The 18,774-nt window shown below is 35.1% G+C and overlaps 1 protein-coding gene across 1 annotated transcript; it reads left to right on the forward strand.

The window, feature by feature from the left end:
• Positions 1-9,238: 9,238 nt before the first annotated feature.
• On the forward strand, positions 9,239-12,454 carry AFB5 (auxin F-box protein 5). Its single transcript, XM_059604630.2, has 3 exons — positions 9,239-10,039; positions 10,374-10,878; positions 10,968-12,454. The coding sequence occupies exons 1-3, from the start codon at positions 9,414-9,416 to the stop codon at positions 11,730-11,732; spliced, it is 1,896 nt and encodes a 631-aa protein (XP_059460613.1). The 5' UTR covers positions 9,239-9,413; the 3' UTR covers positions 11,733-12,454.
• The last annotated feature ends 6,320 nt before the right edge of the window (positions 12,455-18,774 follow it).

The raw sequence follows: 18,774 nt of genomic DNA on the forward strand, positions 1-18,774 counted from the left end.
ATTCGTTAATTTCGTGTTGGGCTCGTGAGTCATATCAAAAATTGTCTACCTTAATATTGAGGTACAATTACGACTAACAAATATATTTCCAACCTAGAAAAATCAATAATTAAAGGCCAAAATAATGAGTTGAGCATAATAGCTTTCATCATAATGTTTGAGCTTTCCATTTTCTAGAATTACAGAATTTATTTGTTTCGGATACAAATATATAGTGGGAAAATTTTAGGTTAAGAAAAATGTAAAGGAAATTTGAATGGAAGTACATTGGTTTTCTTGCTAAATTGAGCAAATAATATTTTTCCAATTTGTCTGCATACTAGTTATAAGAGCTGACAAGTGACAATTATTTATGACTTATACCATAAACAGGTAAGGTATAATATTAAAAATAAAAAAAATAAAAAATCACTTTAGATTCCTAAACTATCATGCGTTTTGAGAAAACTCACAAATTTCAAAATTATCAATTGAACTTCCTAAACTTTCAATTTGATTTAATTGGTCTACTTCCGTCAAATTCAGTCATTAACCCCTAATGGAAATTATTAAAACAACCAAATTACCCTTCGATTTTTTTTTTTTTTTTAATTTGAAACTAAGGGTAAATTTAGAATTTTATAAAAAAGTTAGGGGTATAAATATTATTTTATCACTTTTAATGTTTAAAATCTGACAGATGAGGGTACATTGCATCAAATTGAAAGTTCAATTTGTGAAATTGAGAGTTTTTGAAATTTAAAAGGGTTTTCTCAAAGGAAAATGCTAGGCTTACAAACACATTTTACCAAAAAAAATTACAAACTAATGTGACACAATATGATTAGATTTTTCTAAATTTAAATTTATCTCATATCCAATCATGTTGTACCACTTCAGTTTGTAAACGTTTTTTTGTAAAATGTGTTTATAAGTCTAGCATTCATCTTTCTCTAAATGCATAGTAGTTCCAAAATCTTAAGTTAAATTTTCTAAAAAATTATATATATATATATATATATATATATATATATATATATATAATTCCAAGAGTGCTAGACAGGCTGCAAGAGTACTATTCATTTATCCTGGTCACGAGAGGCCTCAAACTTTTATTTTATTTATTTTATGTTTTTTATTTTTTGAGCGACTCCAAGCTTTTCTTGTCACACTATAATATGAAGTGGGATTTCATAATATTATGGTACCTCCCTAGCATGGACACAGAGATGTCACGGTATAGACAGATCGAGCTTGATTGTTTTTGCAAATGGACACATAGGTTTCCTAAAATACTGCAGAAAACAGTTGAATTATAAGACCCTGCTGTGGCTGCCATGAGATCCTATATATTCATTATTGTCGCAAAAGCTTACTATCTTTCATTATTGCTTCATTTAAAATTGAAGTACTGTTTGCAGATAAGAATTTGGATGGATTTCAGTCTTATTCAAATAGCTTGAATGAAAAAATAGCTTGAATGAAATATAAGATGTACTCAGTTTTTTTTTTTTTTTTTTTTTACTAAAGAATTCATTGAGGAATTTGAATTTTGAGGTGATTATATATAAGCTTCACCAACTTATTGAATACCAATGGAAATAGAACACACAACTAAAACAAAACAAAACTTAATAGCAGCATGACAATTCTCAGTTCTTCCGATTCCTTAATGCGTTGACATGCATTAATATATGTTAATATATATAAAAAAAACCGGCTAACAAGAAAATAGTCTTAAAGAGCTTAGACTTAATCCACGTGCAGAGGATACTAGAATTATAACATACCATCAAGGGTGGAATTAGAACGTTTAGTTTGGGGGAGGCAAAAGTTAATTTTTAAAGGTATATTTTATTTTATTTTTTGGACCACCCTATGGTGGTTCCGTCCTTAATTAATGCGTTGACACGCATTAATATATATTAATATATAAAAAAAATCGGCTAACAAAGAAATAGTCTTAAAGAGCTTAGACTTAATCCACGTGCATAGGATACTAGAATTATAACATACTATCAAGGGTGGAATTAGAACGTTTAGTTTGGGGGAGGCAAAAGTTAATTTTTAAAGGTATTTTTTTTTGGACCACCCTATGGTGGTTCCGCCCTTAATGCGTTGACATGCATTAATATATATTAATATATATAAAAAAAAATCGGCTAACAAATAAATAGTTTTAAAGAGTTTAGACTTAATCCACGTGCATAGGATACTAGAATTATAACATACCATCAAGGGTGGAATTAGAACGTTTAGTTTGGGGGAGACAAAAGTTAATTTTTAAATGTATATTTTATTTTATTTTTTGGACCACCCTATGGTGGTTCCGTCCTTAATTAATGCGTTGACACGCATTAATATATATTAATATATAAAAAAAATCGGCTAACAAAGAAATAGTCTTAAAGAGCTTAGACTTAATCCACGTGCATAGGATACTAGAATTATAACATACCATCAAGGGTGGAATTAGAACGTTTAGTTTGGGGGAGGCAAAAGTTAATTTTTAAAGGTATATACATATATATATTTTTTTTTGGACCACCCTATTTTGGTTCCGCCCTTAATGCGTTGACATGCATTAATATATATTAATATATATAAAAAAAATCGGCTAACAAAGAAATAGTTTTAAAGAGCTTAGACTTAATCCACGTGCATAGGATACTAGAATTATAACATACCATCAAGGGTGGATTAGAACGTTTAGTTTGGGGGAGGCAAAAGTTAATTGTTAAAGGTATATTTTATTTTATTTTATTTTATTTTTGGACCACCCTATGGTGGTTCCGCCCTTGCATACCACAACGCTTTACAACCGATATTCACAACTGCCCACTTTTTCTCTTTTAGCGACTCTACTCATCTATCACTACCTATATAGGTCGCCCTCTCTATGACTAGACCACAAAACCGTATGTGCAACCTCTTTGATTGATTCTATTCTCGACGAGTTCTATCTGATCCCATACATCACTTGATGTTGGTTTTGATACCAAATAATACAAACCTTCGAGCAAAACTCACTATTGAAAACCGGTTGGCAAGAAACGGGTGTCAAGCGTTCCATACTCTCATGATTGTTCTTCGTGTGTGTGTGTGTATATATATATATATATATATATATATTTGAAATCCTTAAATTCAAAAGCAACCTACGTACGTGAATAACAACATTTCAACGACCATAATGCATGCCCTACATATAATTGTGGTTTGAAGATTCTCGTTGGTTGAGTTGCAAAATATGTTTAGCTTCCCCCACAAATATCGTTTGCCGTACAAAGAATTGGTTGAATATATATATATATATAGAGAGAGCAAACATCTAGATTAAAGATGGAAACATCTCCGGGGCATGTGTAACACCTTGATCCCATATTGGAAAGATGAGAAGAAGTTTACATAAAGTGAATGATTTATAAAAATAATTATGAGTGTTAAGTCTCACATTGCCTAAGAAAATTGAGCTTTATAATAAATTTTATGAAAGCTCTAAATTGACTTGTCATTTTGAAGTGATAGTTTAGATATAGCTAGCGTTTTTTTTTTTAGTTGTTACAACGTAGAGGTGCCCACTCTTTTAATGTTGTCGTTTGATTCGCTGTAACCCACTTTCCCTTATTTGATTAAAAAAAAAAAAAAAAAAATGGAAACATCGGTCTCCAAACGCGGTGGATGGAAATCTGGGCCCGGTCTGAAAATTGTAGATCCTAAAATCAGCATCCAAACAAAACATATTTGATTCTTTGAGTTTTCTCTTTCTTTTTTCTTTAAGACACGCACACACGGACAGACATTATTATGAGTCACGATCGACCCAAAGTTATCTGATTCTATCTGTTTTCCTCAATCTTCAACGCTTTCCTAATACCTGGTTGAAAAATCTGAGCTATAAAGTTGCATTGTCATTGTGTGGTCAATCCATGAAACCACCATTTTCACTGCTCCCCCCTAATGGGTTTTCAAAAAGCGGAAGAAAATGTCATATTAAAACGGTACGATTTGTTACACCAAATGACTTTTTTTTTTTTAGGAAAATAAATATATATTTTTTATTGTGAATAAAAAAAATAAAATGTACTCTTTTTAATCATCTTCAACCATATATTCTTCATAATAATTTAGCTAATAATTACCATGAATTTCACTTTTTTATTTCTACTATGGATGAAATTATGAGCAAACAGCACGGAAGAAGAACCGCTACAAAGAGGATGATGGTTTGGTTTTACTATGGGTGGCGTTTGAGATTCGAAATCGACGATGAACTTTACTGTTTGGTTTTTTCTTGATTTACTTTCACTTTATGACGTGTGTTAATAGGCTGACTTAGGGCTGAGCAAATTCACTCAATTGCGGCCAACCGACCGAGTTTCAACCATAGCCGACTGTAACCGCCTAAATGATGGAGGAGAGGCGGCATGATTTTTTTTATTCTGAATTTTTCAGTACGGTAGGCGGAAGAGGTTTTTCTAACTGAACTGACTTTGCCGACCAATTTTTCATTTTTCATTTTTCATTTACCGACCGCCATTATCGAAACCGCCATTACCGACCACCATTCGGTGACGGAACAAAAAGTTGACGGAATAAGTCGGTGAAATTTTTAACTTTACCGACATTGTCGGTGCAAAATGCAAAAACACAAATTTTCTATCGAAATCAACATTACTGACCGACTCTCAGCCTTAAGTTGACTTGTCAGTCCATCATGTATTTTTTGTCGTAACCAAAAAAATCAGACACATGTCATTATACCATTGATAAAGATGTGTCAAGTTAACAAATTCCGTTAACTTTTATGACGGATAACAACAATTAAAAATAAAAATTTAAGAACAACATTTGAGGTCGTCAGATTTAACAAGGATTTCACTCATTAACACCACAAGTTAGTGAGGATTGGATCCATGGACCATATATGGGTAATACATAGACTATTTGTATGACGTCATATTTACATATGACAAAAGACAAGCATAGTACAAGTTGAATCTTTTCTTGTTTTATTTATTTATTTATTTATTTTTGTGTTGAAAAGTTGAATCTTAATTATTGCTATGAGTTTACCCAATAATTTTCTTCTTTTGTGCGTATGTGTGTAAACAGAGTACATTAATCTTTACTAAAAGAAGGGTTAGAAGTAGATTTTATTCCCGAAAAGGCCATTCTCTCGTTTAGATTCATCTCTCAAAAATGACCACAGACATTTTCAATATACATATATTATATAAATATAATTTGAGGGTTAAATAGGTAATTTTGGTTAAAAGAAAAATAAAGGGAAGTGTAAAGATTAGATGCAACAAAGGTCCCATTATTGGTCCGTTCAATCCAGTCACTCTCTTTTCTGTTTTTTTCTTTTCTATATTCATTATCTTTATCGTTATGTCCTTTTTACTTCTTAACAACAATAGTTTGAAATAATTTCTTCAATTCAATCTCTAAAAAAAGTCACCGTATCCTTAAAACATATGAGAGTCATATGTTGTTTTGCTAAAGAAATCACGTGAAAAGTACATGATATTTAAAAAGGGGTGATGTTAAACATCACGCCCAGCGTGATGCACACCAGAGTGATTTGATATTTTAAAATAATAAAATATAATATTTTATTATTAAAAAAAAAAAAGCCTGGCGTGCATGAACAGTCATGCACGCCGGCGTTCTTAGTATCATGGCCCTTAAAAAAAAGTAATGTTGTTTAATAAATTTTTATACAACTTAATGATATAACAGTGAAACCCAACATTTGAAATAGCACTTGTAAAAAAAAATTAAGGATTTACTTTTATTGTTTAATGATTTCAATTGTATGACAAATATATAATAACATACTCATTAAAAGACATGCATTTCTCCCATTAAATGAACATATTTAATTTTTAGATACTAAGTTTGAAGAAAATTTAAAATATGTGTTTCTCACATGTTAAGAGATGCATCTCTTTTTTAAAGACTGAGTTGAAATAATTGGTATAGGACTGTCAATTTTTAACACGACTCACAAGCCCAACACAAAATTAAATGTGTTAAGATTGAAGAGTCTGACCCGTTTAATTAAATTTGTCGGATTATGGTTGACTTATATAGTTTTTAAACTCATGTTTTGACACGAGCCGAACTCGAAGACGATACATAATGATAGACAATTTTTGACATAGGCCGTGAACTCAACACGGACCCAATACAAGATTAAAGAACCACATGACTTAAATCCTACATGCAAACACGAATTGTCATTTTTAAATTTTGAAAAAACTTCACTTTTAACCCCTGAACTACTATATGTTTTGATAAAACTCCACAAATTTTAAAAACTCTGAATTTAGCTCCCTGAGCTTTTAATTTAATTTAATTAACTTATTCATAATATTCAGCCATTAATCCCTGACAAAAGTTACTAAAAAGGCCAAATTATTAAAATTTTATTATAATAAAAAATAAAAAAATAAAAATTATTTTATTACTTTTAACGTTTAAAATTTGATAAATAAAATGCATTGCATCAAATTAAAAATTTAAAAATAAAATTAAGAATCTTTTAAATTTAATTTTTTTTTTTAAAATGCGTAACGATTCACGAGTCTTAATTAAAAGTTTTCTCTTAAATTTGTCTTGAAAATTTCAATCCGGTAAAATATACAGTAAAAGCTGGTTCGGAGCAAATTTACAGCGAGTGAATGAGACGCTTAGCACGGCCTTCTAAATATAGGCTGTGTCAGCCTTTGTCCAATGTCAACAACAGTGCTTTTGCTTTATGTCAACAACAGTTTACTACTATCTGATTGGACCGTGGATTATAGTTGCGCTAGAAAATGCGTAGAGATAAAGCTCTATGAAACCAATAAGGGAGGTATGAATAATAATGTTTTATTTGTTCTGTTTTTAGTGGTATTTGTGAAAAAGTCCACTTCTTGGTTTTAGTTATTAACAATTTCACCCATGGACTCTGAAGAGATTTTTTTAACAAACCCTCGTTCAAATTCCATTGTCAAATGTCAAATCGCGATTGCAAAAAAACAAAGTTCTCTATATAAATCACAGCATCTAGCATATGATGTTTGGACTGACATATTTAAATGTGAAATCCCATCACAGTTGAAGTCTAGATTAGCTGCATTTCTATATTCTAGTAATAAAATAAATAAATATCATTTCAATTCATATCCTTTTTTTTTTTTTTTTTTTTTAATTTTTAATTTTTAATTTTTTTTTATGATAGAATTTGAACTCATTCATAGTGGTTATTTGAACTTATTTCCTAGTAAAGATTAGAGAAAATTTTACTGAAGACCTCGAACTTCCACCAATTTTGAAATATTCCCCCAAACCAGCTCATTTTTAATATATATATATATATATATATATATATATATAGGAATAAATATATCAAATTAAAATATTGGGTAAAGTTCACTTAACCCTCTTAAACTACCATTCCAATGACAATCTACCTCGCAAACTATCAATTACGACAATTTATCTCTCAAACTATCAAAACAATGCAATGTACTCCCAAATGCTAGCAAAATGACGAAATTACTCATATACAATTTTTAATAGGGCAAACATACCCTTAAAATTTGGAAAAAATAAATAAATTTTAGTATTTTTGTTTTTATTTTAGTAAGGGTAACTTCGTTATTTTGTTAAAATTTTGAGTACATTGTCATTGTTTTGATAGTTTATGGGGTAAATTGTCGCAATTGATAGTTTGGTGGATAAAATGTCATTGAGATGGTAGCTTGAGAGGATTAATTGGACTTTACTCTAAAATATTTCATGAGGTCATCAAACTTAAAAAAGAATAAAAAATAAATAAATAAATATTATTTTACATTTTTTGTTCATTTGTTGTCAATGGACCAAAGAATGCAAGGCAGTATATCTAGAAAGAAAGAAAGAAAAAGGCTTGATAACTTTAAATTTTCAATCAGTATGTGAAAATATTCAAGTATCTTGACCTAACCTAAAAATTTATGTATTTTACCATTTCAAGTTGTTAATTGAGGTTTTTCATCTAACTTGGTATGAGGTTGTACATTTAATTGGACGATTATAGAAATTTAAAATTGGGTTTCATTTGAACGCAAAGAAATCTTGTCGTGACAATCAGGGGTGTGCACAGAATAAAATGAACGGTTGAGACTAAAGTTTGAGGAATCTCGTTCGAATGAGAATGGTATCTCCACGTGTAGTTGTTATATATTTGCTAAATTCACGAACTTCTCAAATATAAGGCTCATTGTTTCAGCGTAAAATATTTTTTGAAAAAATGTTTTATGTATTTTTCCGTGTTTGATATGACTGAAAATAATAATCAAACCAAAAAACATTTTCAGTTTGACCTAAAAAATTTATTTAGTTTCAGAAAATGGTTTTCATTTTTAAATTTCGTAAATCTTTTTTCCGAATGTGAGTTTCTCATTCTCAAATCACCAAACTAGTTACTGCTCACCTTTAGTGTACATCTATTGGACCATCTCCAGTCCTCCCCTATGACCATTGCCGAACCTTCCTTGCACACTGACGAACCTTCACCAAAGATTGCTGAAAGCTGTCGATCGTTTTCTGCACTTGCTCATTTTCCATGCGAGCCGAATGTCAACAATTATTTTTTTTTTCTTTTTAAAATATAATTTCATTAAAAATATTTATTGTCATAGAACATTTTACGTAAAAAGAAACAGAATTTAAATCTTTTAATTGATTAAATCTTATGTAATAATAATAGATACCATAACAACTCACAAACGCTCCCTACAAAAAAAAAAAGAAAAAAAAGAAAAAAAAAAGAAAGAAAAAAAAAAGGTGAGCTTGAGCCAGAGCCTACTCATTTGGAAAATGATGGCATCAATGAAATCCTAGGAATGATAATTATTAATTAGGCTTAAGCCCAGCTGTTTTTAAGACATTTATAGACGACTAAGAAAGAGGTATTTACAAACAAGGGCTTCCTCTACACCTGAGAAACACTCCGATCCCCAGCCTGGAAGAAATGGGCTCATTGATCTGGGAAAAATGATGCCATGGAAGAAGAAATGCTAGGCTACTATTTCAGTGTATTGTGAATTAGAAAGAAAAAAAAAAAAAGTGTAGTGGTGTTAAATATATTTATGTATGAGTTTGTGGAGATATTTATGAATAAGTGAAGAATATAAGGGCTTCATCCACAACCCCCCCTCACTTCTTTATATTCATATATTTTATGATATAAAAATTGAATCAAGAATAGGCTCACTGTTGCGACGCTTTCGGTACCAGGGTCCCCAAACCCAAACTCTCTCTCTCTCTCTCTCTCTCTCTGAGACTCTCAGCCCCTCCACGCTATCAAAAGCTCACGATCTAGTTTAATTAAAATAAGCCTTTTTCTTATGAAAACCTAGATCAGAGGGGAGAAAGAGAGAGAGTGACTCACCCTTAGCATGAGAAAGGACCGGACGGAAATGTCCGAAGATGACGATCGCTCCCCGCCGTTGGATCTTCGAGGAGCGGACATAGCTGAGTCGTCCAGCAAGACCCGGAACTGCAGTGGAGTGACCGGCTCGGTGGCGGGGCCAGGGCCAGGGCCGAGTTCCATGGACTTTCAGGCACCGTACCCGGACCAGGTGCTGGAGAACGTGCTGGAAAACGTGCTCCAGTTCCTGAGCACACGGCGGGACCGAAACGCTGCGTCATTGGTGTGCAAGTCGTGGTGCCGCGTGGAGGCGCTGACCCGATCCGAGCTCTTCATCGGGAACTGCTACTCGGTGTCGCCCCGGCGGGCCACGGCCCGGTTCGCGCGGGTACAGGCTGTGGCCATCAAGGGCCGGCCCAGGTTCGCCGACTTCAACCTGATGCCGCCGAACTGGGGGGCTTTCTTCGCGCCCTGGGTGCTCGCCATGGCCACCGCCTACCCCTGGCTTGAGAAGGTGTACCTGAAGCGCATGTCCGTCTCCAACGACGATCTGACCCTCCTAGCCGATTCCTTCCCGTCCTTCAAAGAGCTCGTCCTTGTTTGTTGTGACGGCTTCGGCACCGGCGGCCTCGCCGTCGTCGCCAGCAAGTGCAGGTACCCCCTAAGCCCTGACCTATTTAGATCCATCTCAGTTTATGTGCGTACACACGCGTGTATGTAAGCTACTGAGGGTTTTATTCCTCTTCTGTTTGGGCTTCTGTTTTTTTGTGTTTTTTTGGTAAGAGGAGACGAGCGTGCAGATCTGTTTGGCGGATTTGGTTGGTTTGATGTGCTTTTTGTGATGCTTTGCTAATTATGGTAATAAGAACACTAATTAGTAAGTGATGAGAGTGAGGAAATGTTGGTGAATTTGGGATGGGAAAGATGGGTTCTAGTGTTATATGTGGATGTTGAATGTGATTTTTTGCTATTTAACTTTTGCTGGCAGACTTCTGAGAGTGCTTGATCTGATCGAATCTGAGCTTTCGGATGAGGATGTGGATTGGATAGCTTGTTTTCCGGAGAGCGGAACGAGCTGTCTGGAGTCGCTGATTTTCGATTGCGTAGAACGCCCAATAAATTTCGAGGCATTGGAGAGGCTGGTGATTAGGTCCCCCTCCTTGAAGAAGCTTAGATTGAACCGCTTTGTTTCAATTGGGCAGCTGTACCGCCTGATGGTTCGAGCTCCGCAGCTCACACACATTGGAACCGGCGCGTTTAGTGCACCAGAGGGCGTAGCTCTGGGTGATCTAGAGCCCGACTATACCGCTGCCTTTGCTGCTTGCAAATCGTTAGTTTGTCTCTCGGGCTTCAGGGAAATCTTGGCGGATTACTTACCGGCCATCCACCCTGTGTGTGCTAATCTCACCTCCCTGAATTTCAGCTATGCGAATATTAACGCAGAACAGCTCAAATCAGTGATTCTTCACTGCCACAAGCTCCAGACTTTCTGGGTAAGTTTCTGTGTGGGTGTTGTATTTATGTGCAAATTTGTGATCTAGTTTTTGACTTGTGAAGCGTACTTGTGCTTTTCGTAATGCAGGTCCTTGATTCAATATGCGATGAAGGACTACAAGCTGTGGCTGCAACTTGCAAGGACCTGCGCGAGCTTCGGGTTTTCCCTATCGATGCTCAGGAGGATATTGAGGGCCCTGTTTCTGAAGTGGGCCTCGAAGCAATCTCCGAGGGTTGTAGGAAACTGCAATCGATTTTGTATTTCTGCCAGCACATGACAAATGCGGCTGTGAAAACCATGTCGAACAACTGCCCGGATCTTGAGGTGTTCCGCCTCTGTATAATGGGTCGACACCGCCCTGACCATTTGACTGATGAGCCCATGGATGAAGGTTTTGGAGCCATTGTTATGAACTGTAAGAAGCTCACTCGGCTCGCAGTTTCTGGTTTACTGACTGATCGTGCTTTCAATTACATTGGAAAATATGGGAAGTTGGTTCGGACTCTGTCAGTTGCATTTGCTGGAGATAGTGACATGGGGCTTAAATACGTGCTTGAGGGCTGTCCTAGACTGCAAAAGCTTGAGATCAGGGATAGCCCATTTGGGGATGCAGCTTTGCTTTCTGGTTTACATCACTATTACAACATGAGATTCCTGTGGATGTCCTCGTGTAGCTTATCTCCCCCAGGTTGTCAAGAGATTGCCCGAGCATTGCCCCGGCTGGTGGTTGAAGTGATCAGTAATGAAACTGACAAGCTGAATGGGGATGACACTGTTGACATATTATACATGTATCGATCTCTTGAAGGTCCAAGAGAAGATGCCCCGGGATTTGTGACCATCTTGCAGTAAAAGAAGCTGATTTGGCTGTTTGGTGGCTACTGAGCAAGTTGAGAGCATTTTTGGGGGGAAAAAATTGAAGACAGCGGGTGGCTTTTATACAACCCGCAAGGATGTCCATGCAATCCGTGTCTGTCAAACAAAGATGAACGAACAACTCCTGTTCCTGGCTTGAGCAGTTGCAAAAGCATCCAAAGCAGAGGCAAGGTATTGGACCGTCCAGTATTGTTCTATTGGTAGCGCTTCTAAATTTTAAGTTTCTTTTGCTTTCCTATTCATTTTATCATAAACCAAGGCTGCCAGAAGAGGAGAAGGGGGAGCGGTTGTGAAGCTGCACTGAGAGAGACTAATATGAGTGTAACCTGGATCATATCATTTATCCTTTGGTTAAGAGATGGAGATGGATCTTGAAGAATTGGAGGTTCAGAAAGGTGAAATTTCGATTTTCTCTTCCATGCCACCACCAGTAGAGAAGCAGGAGCTAGTGTTCACTATTGGAAAAACTTAAAATCTGTTTATTTTGATTCAAATGGTAGTTAGTTTAAGCTGTAGCTGCTGAGAACTAAATGCCCAGGTTATTGCATCTCTCTTTCTCTTTCTCTTTCTCTTTCGAAGTGTTTGTTTTTTCTTTTCAGTTGTGTTGTAGCACCTGACTGTTGAATTTATTATTGTTATTGTTAGCAAATGTGAGATGGGTAATAAATGCCAAATATGCATGGACCATATGCCATATATACTTGGTGGGATCTGTCTTTGCCTCTGTTTTTTTTTTTCTGGATGTTGAATGATCAAATTGACAGTGAAGTCCATTAATGATGTGCCAAAAGTGCTGTATAAGTACAGGACAAAAATTCTCTCAATTGCAAATGAAAATATTATTCATTTTATAGTCGAGATTTAAAGTTGGAGATTCCAATGTACATACACCATCATAATTCCATTTCTCTTTGGTCGTTGGAGGAGGAGCCTTCCTTTTAAAATGAAAATGGAAAACCAGGGAGGGGTGTTTTACTTTGTTGCTCTGTTTAGCTAGCTGCTGAATTTGCATTTGTTGAGTTGCTTCTGACTTTCATTCGAGTATGTGGTGCTATTGGTGGGGTGTGGGGCCTATGATGATTTGTCACAACCCCTGCGTTTGCGTTATAAAGCAGCCAAGGTCCACCAATGGACTATCTCTTTCTCTCTCTCTCTCGCTCGCTCATAATGAGGATAGATATCCATCTGCCTTCTTTGTTGGTATTCTCTCTGGCAGGACGGTAAAAGCAAGCCTATCATCAAAGTGGGATCTGACTGTGCAATTGAATAAGTGATGGGAAGCAAAGCTTCGGCTTTCTTTCTTGTCGATCCATTTGCAGCCGGCCAGCTCTCTCAATAAGTGGACCTACGCCCAAATGTTTTCCTTCTTCCCCACCAGCCCGAATGGAAAATCAGGAATTTTCCTTTTCTCTCCATGTTTGTGTTATGTGTATTATGATGATTGATGAGGTTGAGGGCCAGTTAAAAGGATAAGGTAGGATGTGGGTGGGTTCAGCAGAAACGATAAAAACAACACACATTTGGGTTTCAGTACTTGTTCTCTTAGCTTATCCATATTGCTTACGGTGGGAATAGTGAATAAATAGTGAATAGTGAATAGTCAGTCCCCTGGACGACCATTGCCTTTGAATCATAGCCTTTGCTTTTTAATTATATCTTCCCAGTTCACCTTTTATTTTTCTTTTTCAGCAACCATCCTTGTCCCCATGAGAAAAAGTGAAACCAACCAAACAAAAAAAAACAAAAAAACAAAAACAAAAACAAATGATAATGACCTTACTTACACAAGGACGGCGACGATTTAGTGATTTACATCCCCTCTCCATCGCCGCCGTCTGATATTTTATCAATCCCATCATTTGGCAGATAAATATTCACCAAATTATGTGGTCCTGAATGAATAAGCACATCAACCCCATTCCCATTTGGTTAGCACATGCATTATACTGTTTACTAAGCACATATATATAATAATAATAACAATATGGTGCAATGACAAAAGTTGGGCTGCTTTGGGGGTTTGATTGGTTGAGACCCATCTCAACCTCTGTCCCACCACCTGATCATTCAGTGTGTGGGCCACGTGTACGGCATGGGAGCTGGAATACATTAATGCCCCTTGCCCCTTACACACATTAAAATAAATAAATATATAAAAATTATTAATAATACTATAGTATCCTTATTGTTTATCTATTACGTACAAGAGAACAGACAAGAAAAACCAACTAATTTGCAGGTTGGTGGTGCTAGTCCAGTGGGTGCAGTGGTGGTGGGAGATAATAAAAAGTCGGTGAAGAAGCCAAAAGGGGTTTTGTCTGTTAACCACATTCATGGCTGAACTAAGCACGAGGTCAACCACTAAAGTATGCTTTTCTTTCTTTTAAATATACATTTCACTCTTCATCTCCATCTCCATCTCCATTTTCATTTTCATGTCTGTTTTTTACTGTTGCATATTTTGTGTACACACACACACACACACTCACCAATGGGAAACATTCAGCTTCATTGAATTTACCATGAAATTTCCCTTGGAGTTGGAACCATCCACCCCCATTTATTTATATTTTCTCTCCACATCTCCATCCGATCGGATCACACGGAGGTGATTTGTTTAATTATTAATATTAGAGCTAGGTAGGCCTGATAGTGACAGTGTTGCCAAACCTGACATGCTAAAGAGCTTCTAATTAACCTCAAAAGTGAATAGATAAATCTTTGGAAATTGTGGGCATAAGCATCACGTAAAAACAAAAATCTTGGCTTTGACGTTAACCTAATACTTGACTTCATTTGAATGGACTGACTACAACACACACTATATATATTATATATATATATATATATAGTACTTTAAGCAATGTGAGACACTAAAGATGGTATGCATATTTAAAAACAGTGTCAAATGTAAAAGAAAGAGAGGCTATTATTGGAGGAAGATAGTTTGACACATAATTAAAGCACTAAAGGGTTAATTTTATTGTTACGAAATTGCAGTGAGAGAGGCTCTCCAGACCAGAAAAAAAAAAAAAAAAAAAAAAGGTTTGAAATTTTTTTGAAACTTTTTAATGGGATAATAATTTGAGGAAATGGGAAGAGTAGTGTACTAGACCTATCATGCATTAGTAGTTTTTCTTTTTCCTTTTTCAATGAATGAACCTAAAAGTAGCATCATTAAGGTTTCATTCAAACGACTAATCACCCAATTTAAGAGCTGTGTCGTTTATGTATGTTTGGTTCATGTATATTTTACTTCGTGCGCTAAGTATCGAACGAGTACATAACAACTACACTCTTTACTGAAATTTCTTCCCAAGTTGTAACAAAGATCTCCATACGAGAGAGGCAATTAGTGATTGGTGTGTCTCAAAAATGGGTCAAACTCAATTTCTCTCGTCTCATCAACATCAACCGTGCTTGTAGCTTCCATCTTTTACGGTATCCTATAGGGCTATACGTGTCAGAAATGTGTTGTTAGGAACGGGCATGATAAAGATTTCTTACAATTTTAAAGAAATTATAAGTTCTAAAATTATGTGAATTCATGCAATTTTTTGCATTGATGGGTTAAAAAATACTAATTAAAAATGTAGCATATTATCGAGACAACAAAAAAGATGTTTTTGTTTTTTTTTTCCAAAAAATATCTTTACTTTTGATGACATGCTTTTTCTTCAGTAAATCAAAAAGATAGTTTTTGGTTTAAAGCTTTTCGACTATATAAAGCGCAAGAATCTGATGAAAATATACTAATTTATAATATGTAGCATTTTTCACGTTGTTCGATGCACAAGACGACCTAAATTTAAATAATTTGAGAATCTATAATATTTTTAAAATTGTAAGGGATTTTTATCCTGCCAGTTCTAATATGCATTGTACGGATCGATATCATATGTCATACTTAGGGTATCTACGGGCTGTAATTCACTTAATCTTGATCATTCTTTTTGAATGAATGGTCCAATTTCTGTCTCTCATCTCTACCAACCACTGCCTCTTTCTGTTCTGCTCTTTTGTGAAAGAATGGTCCACATGAGAAAAGATTGGACGATTAAGATTAGATTAAGATTAGAACTTGAGAAAGTGCATAGGAACAGGAAAAGCAATCCAGGATGACAAAGCTGATTCGGTAAAATTAACCTTTTGGCCAAACCAATTAGATGATTTATCTAAGCAAGATAAGATGGATAAGGCTTTAGAGTTGTTTGCTCTTGAAAAAGCAACAACTCATCCACAAAGAGCAAATGAGAAATAGGAGGCCTACGTCTAAAGATTTTGATGCCATGAATGGACCCTCTATTTTCCTCTTTCAGAATAAGTTTGAAAATAATTTCAGATCCCATAATAAAAAAAGAAAAAAGAAAAAGAAAACAGAGAATCTCCTTGTCTAGGCCACACAAAAGAAAGAATTTGCCTTATAAAAAGGCTTCAAAAAGAATGGAGAAGAGGCTGTGGAAAGGCATACCCCTTGCTTAGGCATGCGCTTCATGTGCCAAAAAGACTGACATCAGACATGTTAGAAGTGCACCTTGCATCCATGCACCCAATAGGCTGACGTGTTAGCATGCCTCACATCCACTCATAGTCATCGGGGTCCAAATAAAAGTAGACCCGTCCAATTTCCTACCTCATTATGTCTGACCACAACCCAACAAGCTAAGGTTCGAATCAAATTCGACCCGATTCGTACCCAGTATCCATAGTCTTGCCTTCCTTCTCTAATGAAAGAGTCTCTTGCTTTTCTTTCAACTTATTTTAGTTGGTTTCTGTCAAGTTCGGTATCCAGCCCGACGCCCGTTCGTTTCGGTCCACACTTTTGACCCGTCCGACCTTAGTCAACTAATTAGAAGACTAGAAGTAGAAAAATAAATAAAACCACGTGCATGTCACGCTCATGAATCCCATATGCTCCTATCACAGTCTAGGTTGCGTGCTAAATTTTCATTTAAAGTCATTTATATCGCACAATCTTACTTAGTATATAATTAATGTTGAATTATGACTCTTTTGTCTAAGCCGGTTCCTAATTACACGCATTATTCATACTAACCGTATGCTTTTTTACATGACTGAGAGCATATTTGAAATTGTGTTTGAAAAATAAAATTTTTAAATAAAAAATAATTTTTTGTAAAAGCTTAAAAATTAAGTGTTCGAAAATTAAGCTTAAAAATTAAAAGCTTAAAAATCGTCAAGAGTATTAAAAGTGTATTTTTTTATTCATATGAACTTTTTGAGTATTAAACGCACTTTCGAACCCTTAAAGCGCATACACAAATAGACCTTGACTTCTTGAGTTTAAAGGAGATGCTAAAGTACTAAACGTGTGGATTAAACTACCATACTACAATTGAATTGTGTGTATTTTATTGTTACTTTTGGAATACAATATATTTATTGTATGTAAATACACGATAGTGATCAAGTCAATAATAAAAAAGATGTAGTCTATTGGACTTTATAGGTAGGTCATAGGTGTAGGTTTAATAGACCGAATCATGTTAAGTCCTTGGGTTCTTTTTTACCCCCTCAATATTTTATACTTAATTCTATTTTCTTCTTATATTTAATTACCTTTCTTCCTTATTTATTTTCATATTTGTTTCTGTCCATTGAAATGAACTTTGACTTATGGCATACAATTTCTTTTCCCTGTCCTTTTAATCAATGTATGTAGTACATTGGACTTTAGCCTTTTAATTTAATTCAGACATTTGTAAACCATTTGGAGGGTGCGGAGTCTACTGATTTAGAGTGATGTTGTACACCGCACCAATATTTTATAAATATCTCATTATGTTGATATTATAGATTAGCTATTGTTTATAAAACAAATGGGTTAAGTATAAAATTGTTTCATATGTTTAGGTGCATATCAAATCAGTCTTTGAGTTTTCAAAAGTGATAAAATTAGTCATTATGGTTTCTAACAGCGTATAATCAATTCTTACGTCTACTTTCGTTAACAAACTATTTTTTTTCTTGGCGATTCTTGGTTATAGGTGAAGGGGTAACGATGGTGGATTAGGTATGGAAAAAAATATTCAATTTGATGATGGGTTAAGTGGGATTTTGTTTCTGGTGATGTGGCAGGACTGACGTGAAGCTAGAGAACCGTATGAAGAACTGATTTGACAGTATTTGATGATTGTCAAGTAATAATTATATGGAGATGATACACGTGACCCAACACAATTGGACCAATTAGCTTCTTTTTTTTCATATGAGACAAGCAACCCACTAACGAAAGTAAACAAAATGATTGACTTTAAACTGTCTTAGAGCTAATTTTATAACTTTTGAAAACTTAAAAGTTGATTCGATCGGCACCAAAAGCACATTGACCACTTTTGTATTTTACCCTTAAAAAAAATATCTAGTAACTATTAGACTTTATCACATCAATATAACAAGATAGATTTGATATATATAGCATTTCTCTTTGACACATAGCTCTTATCTTAAGCTCACCGGAGAGGTTATGGAAGACAACAGTGGTGTTTGGAGACCCCCCGTTAGATGCCTACGTGTCCAAATTGTATGGCTAGATGTGGGGGGGTCCTCACCCGTAATCTAATTTTTCTTCATTGTTTATGAGGGACACCATTATTTGGGTCTAGAAGACTCAGATTGAACCCACTTTAAATGTTCCTCCCCATTCAAAAAGGCACTGAAAGGAAAGCTCTTTTATCTCTTATCTCCATGCCTCAACCATTGTCCCAACCGCCAATTACTACAATCTCATCTCACCATTGCCCACCAAATTATTATTATAACCATTCTTTCTCACTAAATTTTAAGCAAAAAAGTATTTTTCCCTTTTGACCAGAACAAACCCCACATCCAACTTCCTATCGAGTTGGACAGGAAATATTAAAAACTATTAAAAAAAAAAAAAGGATTCTTGGTGAAAGTGGTTTTCTCTCAATGCATTTAGGGATTACAACATTCGTTTTGGGACGTGGCCACTTGCAGCACAAAGAGAGAGTAAATCGGGTCAACTTCCATTAGT

The sequence above is a fragment of the Corylus avellana genome, chromosome 9, assembly GCF_965113065.1.
Source record: "Corylus avellana chromosome 9, dhCorAvel1.hap1.2, whole genome shotgun sequence".
Lineage (NCBI taxonomy): Eukaryota > Viridiplantae > Streptophyta > Magnoliopsida > Fagales > Betulaceae > Corylus > Corylus avellana.

What these genes read in the sequence shown, in the direction of transcription:
- AFB5 (XM_059604630.2), top strand. Translation starts at nt 9,414, where the DNA reads ATGAGAAAGGACCGGACGGAAATGTCCGAAGATGACGATCGCTCCCCG. An exon ending in GTCGTCGCCAGCAAGTGCAG is followed by an intron (nt 10,040 to 10,373) that starts GTACCCCCTAAG and finishes TTTTGCTGGCAG; the next exon opens with ACTTCTGAGAGTGCTTGATC. An exon ending in ACAAGCTCCAGACTTTCTGG is followed by an intron (nt 10,879 to 10,967) that starts GTAAGTTTCTGT and finishes TTCGTAATGCAG; the next exon opens with GTCCTTGATTCAATATGCGA.